This window comes from Strix uralensis, chromosome 1 (genome assembly GCF_047716275.1).
Source record: "Strix uralensis isolate ZFMK-TIS-50842 chromosome 1, bStrUra1, whole genome shotgun sequence".
NCBI lineage: Eukaryota > Metazoa > Chordata > Aves > Strigiformes > Strigidae > Strix > Strix uralensis.
In genome coordinates, this window is record NC_133972.1 from 38,370,032 (window position 1) to 38,382,685 (window position 12,654).

At 35.2% G+C, this 12,654-nt stretch overlaps 1 protein-coding gene across 5 annotated transcripts in view; it reads left to right on the forward strand.

Moving 5' to 3' along the window:
- The window catches only part of SNX13 (sorting nexin 13), a 73,659-nt gene that overhangs the window by 46,298 nt on the left and 14,707 nt on the right, over nucleotides 1–12,654 (forward strand). For 4 of the 5 annotated variants that reach the window (XM_074863330.1, XM_074863292.1, XM_074863311.1 and 1 more), the window contains 6 exons: nucleotides 806–999; nucleotides 2,555–2,659; nucleotides 4,224–4,356; nucleotides 5,058–5,095; nucleotides 9,588–9,657; nucleotides 11,644–11,816. In XM_074863330.1, coding sequence (XP_074719431.1) covers nucleotides 806–999; nucleotides 2,555–2,659; nucleotides 4,224–4,356; nucleotides 5,058–5,095; nucleotides 9,588–9,657; nucleotides 11,644–11,816 — 713 coding nt within the window. The remainder of the gene's footprint in view (nucleotides 1–805; nucleotides 1,000–2,554; nucleotides 2,660–4,223; nucleotides 4,357–5,057; nucleotides 5,096–9,587; nucleotides 9,658–11,643; nucleotides 11,817–12,654) is intronic. The other variant, XM_074863302.1, reaches the window with a different exon arrangement.

The window sequence follows — 12,654 nt, forward strand, 5'->3', positions numbered from 1 at the left end:
GGTGGCCAACAGGGACAGGGAAGTGATCTTACCCCTGTACTCGGCACTGGTGAGGCCACACCTTGAATACTGTGTTCAGTTTTGAGCCCCTCACTACAAGACAGACATTGAGGTGCTGGAGCATGTCCAAAGAAGAGCAACAAAGCTGGTGAAGGGTCTAGAGCACAAGTCTTATGAGGAGCGGCTGAGGGAACTGGGGTTGTTTAGTCTGGAGAAGAGGAGGCTGAGGGGAGACCTCATCGCCCTCTATCACTACCTGAAAGAAGGTTGCAGCGAGGTGGGTGTTGGTCTCTTCTCTCAAGTAGTAAATGATAGGACAAGGGGAAATGGCCTCAAGTGTTTGAGTTGCCATCCCTGGAGGTATTTAAAAGACATGTAGATGTGGCACTTAGGGACATGGTTGAGTGGTGGACTTGTCAGTGTTAACAGTTGGACTTGATTTTAAAGGTCTTTTTCAACCTAAGTGAATCTATGATTCTATGCACGTGATTTAGAATTCCAGTTTGACCTTCCTCTCAACTTGTATCATGCTGTACAAGCCTGTGACATCCACACAGTACTGACGGATTCACTTTTTACATGTGCATTTTAGGATTCAGTGCTTCGTTCCTAGATTTTGCTCACAATTTTGTTTACTGATTATCACCAATATGTATATAGTACATCTTATTTTTTGTCTCTAGATGACAAATATTCCAGATGTATAACCAGATCCTGGAATTCCATATGTAGTTAACATCATAAAGAATTCTTATTCTAAGATGCAGAATAGTAACTATGATTGTGTGGTGGCTTTTTTCTGTAGATTACATGCAGCAGACTGGTGGCCAAGCACATCTGTTTTTCTGGATGACAGTGGAAGGATACCGGGTTACGGCACAGCAACAGCTGGAGGTACTTCAAAGCCGGCAGAAAGATGGAAAACATCAAACTAATCAAACCAAGGGTCTATTAAGAGCAGCTGCATTTGGAGTTTATGAGCAATATTTATCAGAAAAGGTAGGAATAACTTATTCCTGCAATGTTTGGAATTTATTCTTTGTACAGATGCTTCTTTGGTAGTTATGACTAGATTAATGTGAAATGGCTGTGATGTGGCACAAGCTGTTTGCAAGTTGACGTTTAAGCTATTACTTGTATATCTTCTCTCTCCTTATGTCAGTAAGGAGAGAGAAGAGGTAAGAAAATGTCTTCCTCTTCCCCCGCCATTTAAAAAGTCTCGTACTGGCACTGACTATCATGCCAGATGCACTGAATGTGTTCCTTAGAAGCTGACTTTCTAGAATCAAGAAAAACTAGAGAAAAATGTGAAGACAGAATACAAAAATTCTGTCCCTTTGTGTATGCTGTCCTTTTCCTTTTCTCTCCCTTTTACTCTGCCCTACACCCCCACCCCCCTTAAGAAGAAATGTTTTTAAAAAAAAAAGCAACCCAGTATTTGTACAAACTTGGATTAGGATTGGGTTTTCAAATAACATAACTTCCTTTGCCTCTCTACAATTTTCTGTGTAAATGGCTCAAATATAGCCATTGGGTATCTTCCAATAGGCTAAGCTTGGATGCTCCCAGTAGTTTTGTTGTAGCAGAATCTTCTGTGAGAGAAAACACTTGCCAACTTGTGTTAACAAAGCATGTTTGGAATTTGTGTATGCATAAAAATCGCCTCTCAACTCACTCCAAAGCTTCTCTCAACAAATTATCCCTCAAATATCCTTTAACGCTTCTCTTTCCGCATCATTTCTTTCACTTTGGTTTTTCACCTCAATAGTCTATCAGCATGGTGGTCTGTACAGAGCTTGCTCTGATGGGTTTTTGAGCTGACTGAATGCTCACCAGTTTGAAGTCAGAAGCCACCTAACAGTAGATCTGTTCCAGAGCTGATAAACTCAGCCTCCCAGCTATGCTGTCAAGTGAACTATGTTCGGTCTGGTTCCGTGCTGGCTCCCTGTAATAGAAAATGGGGAAAGTGAATTTGGGCCTATCTAAAAGAATGCTTAATGGGCGGTGGTTTGAAATATGTCATACCAAGGAATCACTGGGAATCTGATGGCTGATACAGCTACCAGCATACTAACTATAATAGAGTCTGCATAAAAAGATACCATGATTGCAATTACTGGTAATCTCTCCAGAAATTGGCAGAGCTGACAAACTGTTAGCCTTTCCTCAGACGTTTCAGGACTTCATCTGTTTACTTTTAAGGGCTTGTTCTTAATTTCTGAATGTAGATCTTTCTATTCATAAATAAATAAAATCTGTTTTTAAGTCTGAGTAAATCTGGTTTAGAGACTGCTTCAAAATAATGTGCATAAATTGTTTTTGAGATAATTCTTCATATTTAATCCTGAAACGTCTGAGTTTTAATACAGACTCTGAACTTAATTTTGGGGGGAGGAGGGCATCTGACTCCTGCTGCGTGTTCTAGATGGTTCTAGAGGTGGTTATCAAGAAGAAATTTAGCGTACTTGAGAATTGCAGAATTGTATTGGATTTTATTTGTGAGAATAGAAGCTTATTTTTATGCTGCAGAAGTTGATTTAGATCTGTATGACAGGCATCTCCGAGAGTTAATATTGATGACAACTTAGTAGCAAAACTGGCAGAAACACTGAACCATGAGGATCCAACACCTGAAATCTTCGATGACATTCAGAGAAAGGTATACTGTATTTATCCTGTATTTCATAAGAACTGTTAATGCTACAGAGTATTAAAAGTCACTACAGCCATTGAAAAAGGAGGAAAGATCTCAAATATCTGAAACCTAAAACCTATTTTACCATTTTCTTACTCAATAAAAATTATACTCTAAATTGACAACTTCTGATTAGCCATACATAGCCCATGGTTTTCAAAGCAATAGACTGAAAGAGTGGGTGTGCTGTATGAAATTAATTTTGAAGCACAATTTAGAGTTATGGGATTATTAGTTGTGTTTATGCACCGATTTAAGAAAAGTGCCTGCATAGAATAACTAAGTGGTACAATTTTGGTGCAATTTTAGCCCTTTTTCAAAGGTGGATGTAAACACGTTACCATATTAAATTATATAATCTCTTTCCGGAAGTTAATTTGACTGTTCTGTTTCTGCAAGCCTGCACAGTGTAGCACTCAGAAGTAGCAAGTACTGAAGATAAAACAGTCTGTTTACTACCTGCATATGTAGACTTTATCACTCAAGTCTAATTTATATAATTTTTTCTTTTAAAAAAGGTGAATGATTAATATTCTGGCAGTAAATTATATACCTACTCTGAGAGATTTTTATTTTAGGTCATTAACTTAATGTTCTCATTCATACTAAAAATTAGTGATATGAGCTGTAGAACTTAGAATCACTCTATGGTACTTAAGGCCCACATTTAAAAATAATGAAAACAGCTTGTGAAATCTGTATTGCTGAAAGTAGGTTACAAGGGTCTTGCTTGTGATTTCTGCTGAAGAGCATGAATTTGTCATGTGTTAGAAATGAAATTTACTTCCTCAGATATGCATGAAATCTTTTTCCATTATTACCACGTGATGGCACTTGTACAAAGTGTTCCATGAAAAAGAAAACCATCATTAAAACGTACTAGAGTTGACATGAATATCCAAACATTATGAATTCATTCCCACTACATATAGATACATGTGCGTATATGTATATATACTGTCACTGTACAGGCTATATAGGTAACTTCTTGATAATGGTGTGGTTAAAATTTTGTGAGGTAAGGTTGTATTGGCTGAACTGGAAATTTTCAGGAAAGTAGTATACGGTTTCTTCCCTTCCTTCCTTTCCCTTTTCTCACCTCTTTCCCTTAGTGTTTGCAGGTCTATGTTTATAGTTTACCAACAAAGAAGGACTCAGAGATAACCTGTTGTGAAATGGATAAAGACCTAATATGTTTATAGTGCAATTGTAAGGGTTAAGAGGAGAGGAAGGAAACATTTACAGTTAATGTGCTACTTTCCTTCCTACACATGCATGTGTCTCTAACTAGAGAGATATTTTCTGAGACTGTATTATACTTCTAGCACAATTAGTTCTCATAACTTTTCTGTATAGAGTAAGTCTGAATTGAAATTTGCCAAACACTCATTAGGGTTTTAAGGGAAACCCATAGACACATAATAGAATGCAGTGGTACAAGTTGGTTAAGTAGAATTTATGAAAGCTTGTCTGGTTAATTAAAAAATCTAAGAAGTATTTCTAAGGTTGGCATTTTTATTTCAATAAGGTGTATGAATTGATGCTGCGAGATGAAAGATTCTACCCTTCATTCAAACAGAATGTGTTGTATGTGCGTATGTTAGCTGAGCTGGATATGCTGAAGGATCCTAGCTTCAGAGGATCAGATGATGGTGAAGGAGGTGAGCTCTATATCTAAGGGGGACTTCCTGGGACCATCCTTTTTTTGTTTTAAAATAAAAATAAGAAAAGTTTCTGTATTATCTCAGATTTTTAAATTAACGTTTCCTCCTTGTGCTTATTTGTAAATTGTTTCAGGAGTGAAATATTTTTTTTCTGTAGTAATTTTATTAACCTCATGTAAATTTTTTTGGTGAAGTCTTGGTAACGGGTATGTCACTAAAACAAATATGTGACTCTTTCATTCTCTTTTTTTATTAAAAAAATATTTGAGGTTTTTCAACATGTTGGGTTGTTTTAATATATAACTATATTCTTCATCCAGAAATGGAAATTGAAAATACATAGGAGATGTGGCTTTTTAAAGCAATTAAAATCATTCTTGTCCTTAACTGAAGTACAGATCTAATAGAAATTCTTTACCTATTAAACTGACTCCTTAATGAAGCAATTTCATGTGGTGATATAACCTTAAAATGGAATGCATGTATTTCATATCTATAGCTGTATAAATTTACATACATTTTCCTTCAGGTGTCTTTATTGGAAACTTGAAGTTGGGTGCAACATTTTGCCCAATGCCACAGTTATCCCTGATTTTTCAAAATGTTTTGTCTTTGCATTTTTATTTCTTGTGTGTGGCCCTACATTGGAGAAAATTTTCTAACCTGTTTTTTACTTTCCCCTTCCTAACTGCTCATAGAATCTTTTAATGGGTCTCCTACTGGCAGCATAAATCTGGTAAGTGCTTGGATTTTTTTAAAAAATGATTTTTTTTTTTTCTCCCCAACAGTAGGGAAAGTGTTATAAAGCAGTTCAAATGATATACATTAGAGGTTTTGCTTCGCTGCAGTTTAATTTCTGAAAAAGTTCTTGAATCAAATTGAGTCAATTGAAATATAAGGTATCAATTAATCTACAAGATTAAACTGTTCCTTTTGTACTTTCCTCTGTATTTAATGAAATTTTGCGTTGTTTCTCACAGAAACACTAATAATCTATATTTAGTTTATGCAAAACATACTTTCTCTTATCCCTGTTTGTTTTTTTAAGTAGTCATAAATTTGGAGTTAGGTGATAATAGATGAAAACAAATCCTTTGAAACTGAAATCTCTTGAAATTCAAATAGACTGTAAAATGAGGCATTTGATTTTTTTTTTTTTATGGGTGGGTTGTTGATTTTTTTTTGAGTTAGGTATTGATATGGAAACATAAAAGTATCTGGAGTTTATTCAGAATATGAGTGTTTTCTAATCTGACCAGTTTCAAGTTCAATTTTTGGTATTTTTTAAGAAATTCTTGATTGGGTCAGTTTGTCAGAACCTTTTCTTTGTAACATGAATGTACCTAAATATTTGAAATATGCTTCTGCTTGTACTAGTGGTTGCATAAGTATTAAGAGAACTGTGTATATCTACCAGACTTTTTCCAAATAACCTGTCCCACATAGATCTTACTAGGTTTAAAATGTTTTAAACTGAAAATCAAATCACAGTTATTTAAAAAGAAAAAATCATAAAATTGTTGATGTACTTCCTCCCCTCCCTCTTGGTTCCTCAGACTATGTGTAGCTGAGCCACAAGGTATGCAAGGTTCAGTTGGGCATATGAGAGTATTTTTCCAAATCTTTCAGTTTTAGAAAGGTTTGCAATCTGCATGCAATTTCCTGGCTTATGTGATTCATAGGCCCTTGTAATTCATTCTTGGAAGATGCTGTAGCTCCTTAGAAGTTCCAGTGCATTGGTTAGATCATGCTTGCATGCAGAGGAGTAGAGTTTATTTTATAAAGGAATACATTTAACATAAATGTAAACACGTTTCTCTGTGGGCATTGTTTGTTTGTATAGTTGGTTTGTTTGGGTTTTTTTGAAGCTAAGATTTATTTTTTTTTCCTATTGTCCTTTTGGTTTACATTTTGAAATATGAAGAAAAGGGGAGGTGGTCAGCTGATACAGTTTACGCAAGCTCTTGTTAGATGCAGAAGGAAAACTTAACGTAGCCATATATTTTATAAATATCCTGGTAACATTTCACAAGAGATTCTTTTAATTGACTGATCTCTTAAAAAGATCTTTCAAATGTCTCAGGTACTTTTCCCAAGAATGTTCTGACCTATCAGAATGATATTTTATGGATGGGGATTGGTCATTGCAGTGGCTTATCTGGCTAGTGGTTATCTGCTGCTTAGTTTCATGTGGTGCTTCCAAACTAAGCTTAGCAAGTCTTAATGCCTTTATCAAGCACTGTTACAATACAAATAGATATTTGTGTGGGACAATTCAAAGTCTTGATTTTGTTTTTGTTGTGAAAAGGGTATTTGCAGAATACTACATTTCTTATTTCTATAAAAAGTGAAGAACATTCTAGCAGAAATGTGTAATGAAGCTCTATTTATGCAGAAGAACTTTTACTTTCTGTAGTCCATATTGTTTGGGGTTTTCAGTGCTTTTACAGGTGTTTGAATACTGGTAGATTAGTTTATCCTGGCTGAATTCCATGTCAAGAGTAAATTTCTGTACACATAGTTTAGCTCCCTTGTGTTAGTCAGTTACATGAAGGAGAATAGACCCTTCAAAGGTCAGGGAATTTCTGTACTTTAGCTAATGACAATGTATTAAATAAGATTGGGTTGTGGTGTGATATTTTTGCTTTTTAATTATGTTCTTGTGAATATACCTAATGTCAAAGATACAAGGTCATAATACAAGCTGTCTCTTCTGTTATCTGTTCAACTCTCAGCCATTTCATTTACTTGTATTAATTGTTGCTGTATAGTGCCTTGACACAAGAGTTGAGTGTATCCTGAGGCTTCTGTTACAAAATACATCACCTGCAGTTTATACTTCCACTGTAAGAATATATTTTAAGACTTGGAAGAGAGGCTCAAAACTGTTTTCAGGAAAAGTTATTTTACAAAAGTATCTTCTTAATTTCTGCCTTTTAATTTGACATGTTAATCTACTATATTAAACCACTAGGGCATATTTTGGGGGTATAAAACTATTGTGAATATTTATAGACTTGCAGATTTCATCTAAATGGATCCATAATGTGAGCTTTATGCATTACTTCTGCATTGAGTAAACAGAAGGAGTTACACAGGTGTTACATATCCAAGACCTTGAATAGCGGCAGAAATGGCTGAGTTGAACTTCTGGCAGTCATTAGTATATGTCAGCATGAACCCCATTCAGTTATCAAGAAGAAAACTGAACTGTCAAGAGTGGCAATGGAGGGGGGGAGGAAAACAAGAAATAATGATGTCTTTTAAAAAGTCTGACAGCACCTTAATGTCAGTATTTCATAGCAAACAAATTGCTAGAGTAGTTGACTAGTACTTGTCGTCTTTAATAACATCCTTTCCATCTTAATGATAATAAAATCGCAGAGCTCTGAGTATCATGTACTTATCCAAGCTACCACAAGTGGCTGCCATACATCAGTCTCAGGTGATATCCTGCTCCTAAATTTGGACACGGCAGTATAGAGGACACTTTACAGGGTTATTGCTGTCCAGTGGTGACTTGCTTAAGAATGGATTAGGTCATAGAAAGTCTAGCCCTATATCCAACAATGACAAAAGCAAGTGTCTAGTGAAGATTATACGAACAGTCCACCTATGGTCCTACTTTACGGTGATACTGTCCAGCATCTAGTAATTTATAGATTAGGAAACTCTTGAGGTAAAGATGTCGTCTGCTCTCAGAATATTTTTACATGAATTCATCTGTTCTACCATTGAACAGACATGAACTTTTAGCACTGTAGCATGCAGTGGCAAAACAGATTTCCCAGACGGAAAATTCTATTTTTTTTTTTCAATCTGGGACTTTTGTACTGTAAGTCTGCAAGCTGTATCATAAGATTTTTAGGAGACTTGTTACATGTTAAAGCATAGTTAATGTGTTCAGACCTTTTTAATGATGCCATTTATTCAGTATCTAGACTTTATAACAGAAATACTATTTCCCTTGGCTTCCATAGTGGATATTTAGGCAGAGACTAAGGTGGTTGAGACAGAGAAGAGCCATTCCCTCTAGAGAGCTTGAGAAGGAAGGAGTGGAGTATTATGTTGGGATATCATGGAGACGATAAAGGTTCAGATGAAGGGGCAAGAGCAGTCTTTAAATAATTTACGTTTTCAAGTCCAACCTGTATTTTGATGGTAATAACATAAGATTGGTTTATGTTTAAGAAAACGGGAGTTTAGAAACTTGATTGATGTATATTGAGGTTTTAGTTTGACACAGGTATGGCACTGCTACCTAGTAGGTCCCGTTCTAGGTAACTTTTTATGGCAACTCACTATTAAACTGGCTTGGTTAAATTATAAAAGATAGCCAATAGCTGCATATTTATTCTGTATGTTTATCTTTGAAGAATTTTGGAATTTGGGGGTAAAAATATGTAAAGTAGCTGGGATCTCAGTGCCTATGAGTTCTACTTAAGTAGTTCCATCCTTTTTTGTAACCGGGTAATTTAATATTAGGATCACATGTGTAGTGGCCCATCCTCTATTTCTTTCAGTTGTATATCCAAGTTTTTCATCCAACAATCTTACAAAGCTTTCTTATGTTACGTCCTAGTAGTCAGATGTATTAATTTTGAATAGTAGCAAAGCTTCTCTAAAAGCTTCTTTTGATCCCGATAATTATTGAACAGGGGGACAGGGCATCAGCCAGCTGAGGATGTATCTGTTCATTTTTTGACACAAAACATTTCTGAGAAAAGTGCTTGCTGTTTCTTTTATACAGCAGAGAAATTATTCAGGTTTTACTGCCCTGTAACTTTCGTGTAGTGCTTTAAGTTTAAAGTCAGTTGAAAGGAAACAGGATGGTATAAAGATAAACCCAAAAGATCTGTTACACAACATCTGTATCCACAGTTGTTCGGGGGTTTTTTGTTTATTTAAAATGCACAGTAAAAGACTATTTGTAGCTGTACTTCTATTAGAGTTGAGATATAAAATTAAAGCAGCAAATATGTTAGTGATTACAAAATTATGTGAAACTGGTAGGGGAAATGAAGGGCTCTACACTCTGTAAAAGAAAGGCTTTAGTAATCAGTACAAACACTTATTTGCATTGTTACAGTGCATTAAGCTATTCTACTGTAGTGAACTGAAAGTCTGAAAGTGAAGTAGATAAATCAAAAAGAATCTCTCAGATGTATCTGTGATCTTAGTCTCTCTTGCCCATTTCTTCCTTCTCCCCTCTCTCCCCCGCCCTGCAGTCCTTAGATGACCTTTCAAATGTCCCTTCTGATGAGACAGTTCAACTCCATGCATACATCTCGGATACTGGTAAGTCAATCTGTTATGATGGCTGCTTACTTGTTTTTCACCATTTATTTTGAATTTTTAATATTACAGGCCATTGAAATCCTAGTACTTTCGTATTTTTTTTGACCTCATAAAACATTTTAATTCATATTTCCCATGAAGTCCTTGCAGTGAAAATCCGTACAGAATTGGTGCTGTAGCTCATAGACTATATATCTGTACTTAAAATGTGATTTAATTTTTGTTGTTTATGGTATTATTACTTTTTCTCTCTCTGGAAAATCATTCATTAAACTTAAATGTTGAGTAGCATTTATTTTAACAATTATTTAAAGAACAAATTCTGAAAGCCATCTCTTTAGTTACACAATTCTAATTCTTGACTGTTTACTTCTCTTACTACAATATTTTCCCCTATGTTTTGTGCTTCCTTACTAACTTAGCTTAATTAAAGGTAGTGACTTTAGTCTTTACAGTGGTGGCTTTTTTTGGTTATCTTTTAAAAAAAGTTTGCCTGTTGATAAATTTAAAATTTTTATTGTGTGAAAGTAAGTAACAAAACTTCTCAAATATTATTTGCAAATATTCTAGTTAGATGAGATTGCACTGGGTAATTAAATTATGAATTGATCTTCAGATACTCTTTTTGGTAGATTTTACTATGCAATAGACTTCTAAATCTATGCATTTGTATAGCAGACACATGAGCTGTGAGCAAGAATTCAACTACTTGACATTTTAATTAAAAACTCTGTTACTGCAATCCAGTAGGAGAGCATGGTGCAATCCAAGTCTCATATAGTCAGTTCTCAGAGAAGGGGAAAAATTTAAAAGTTAAGAATCACAATTTTGCTTTTTTGTTAAAATGGCATGTGATACTTTTTTCTGAATTGAACTTAGAATTTTCATTGTTTTGATCTAAGATAAAAGGTAAGAATCACAAATTATGTTAAGTTTATAATCTTGATATTAGCGTGTATTGATAACTGTCAGCTTGACTCTGTGAATCCATAATACTCCAGTTGAACCAGGGGATACATACACGTTCATATTGTAAGATTAAAATGGACATCATCTTCCTCTTCACCTCATGTTTGAACAAGAAATACAAGTCACTTCTTTCTGGATGTTACAGTCAGTAGGTGCATCTTGTATCTGTGTACAGGCTCCTTTCTTCTGCCGATTACTACCCCTTACTGTGCTTGTGGGGTGTATACAAGATCCCTTCATAATCTTTGAGAATTCACCTTGTCTTGTGTTGAAAAATAATTTGGAAAATAATGACATAACTTAAATATTCAGTGGAGAACAAAAATGGGGTTTTTTCTATTTAAGGTAATTATGTTATCTTCCATATGTGTTCCTTCCATTTATAAATTGACTTCATGAAATGTGTGTGTACACACAGAGAGTATATTATATATATGTACACACACATACAGAATACATACACGTGTGTGTATACATAGTTTCTGTTGACTTAAATAGTGTGGGTGATATTTTTTATCTTATAGTTACTGACAAACTGCAGATGTTAATAACAAAACAATGCTTACAGCTTGCTAGCACTGCCTTTTGTATTTACAGATTTCTAGATGGACAAACTTTTGCAATATGGTTAGAGTACTTTGCAGACTGGAATTTCTTCTGGTTTCACAGTTGTCTTCCACTCATATCTTGAGTTCTTTAGGTTAAATTTCTCTTACGATATTTACTCACTGTTCTTAAGTTGAAGTCTTTTCTTATTCTTTTTTTCTTTTGAATGTCTGTGAAACTTGTCTAACTTTAAGGCTCCTTAGTCGCTATATTTAAGTTTACATAATAAGTTTCTGGAGGGTATCAGCTATACAGTGTTTTGGATAAAGGGATGGGTTACTCTTCTGTTTGCATGTCCATTTTTGTCTCTCAGGTCTGTCATTCCAGACATTTCTTCACTTCACGTTTGTGTCCTTTCGTCTTCCTTCTTTCTGTTTGTTCCTTTTTTTATTTTTGTTTTTAAACTACTAGTCTATGCTGACTATGACCCATATGCTGTGGCAGGAGTGTGTAATGACCATGGCAAGACATACGCCCTGTATGCTATCACAGTCCATCGGCGAAGTCCAAACAGTGAAGAGACATGGAAGACATATCGACGCTACAGTGACTTCCATGACTTCCACATGAGGATCACTGAACAGGTAATTAATCTCACAAAAATATTCTAAGGTTTCTTTGAAAACTGCTTTTTCTGTGTGATGATATGGCATGAGCATTGGCTTTCTCAAAGTGACTTAAGATATGCAGTTACAACACTACATTATTTTCCATTAAAGTGTACTTCTTTAACCATTTATACATTATTTGTACTGAGCAGTTTACAGGTGCACATTTATATAGTTTGGTATCTGATGGCTATATAATTGCTCTAACAAAAGGAAATGGAACTTAGAAAGCTTTTCCCCCCACCCTCCCCTTTGCTTAATTTTACTTTAAAATGTTTGTATGGAAGTGCTATTGGTCTCAAACAGTGGCATATTTCATTTGTTATATTTGTCACAGAGATTAAGAAATAAAAACTGATCTTGGGAAATGGGTATTTCGGTTTTAAGTGAAATGTTAAGGATCGATGGGGTCTCAGAAGGGACAGCTGTTGGCAGTTCAGTGTATTGCTAGACAATCTGCCTTTTATTGCTGTTCTTGTGTTCTCAGACTTTTAAACCTCCTAAAATGAAAGAAGAAAAAATAGAGACTTGTAATTCACCAGCTGGTACAAAGTAGAACCTGCTGACATGAAAAAGTGTCGAAAACGCAGTGCTTTTAAAAGAGGAGGGTGAAACACTTTTAAACCCAAGCCTTTGGAGAAGTCAGATTTGACTGCGTAACCTTTGAACTAGTCAGAAGTGTTGGATTACATCCCTTTACCCTGTTATTAATAGAGGGGCCTAAAGAATAAATTCTGTGCAAGTAGGTTAGCATTGTAAAGTCACAACAGTAATAAAAATGGTAAAGGCTCTATTAAAAAAGCAAACATTGTGT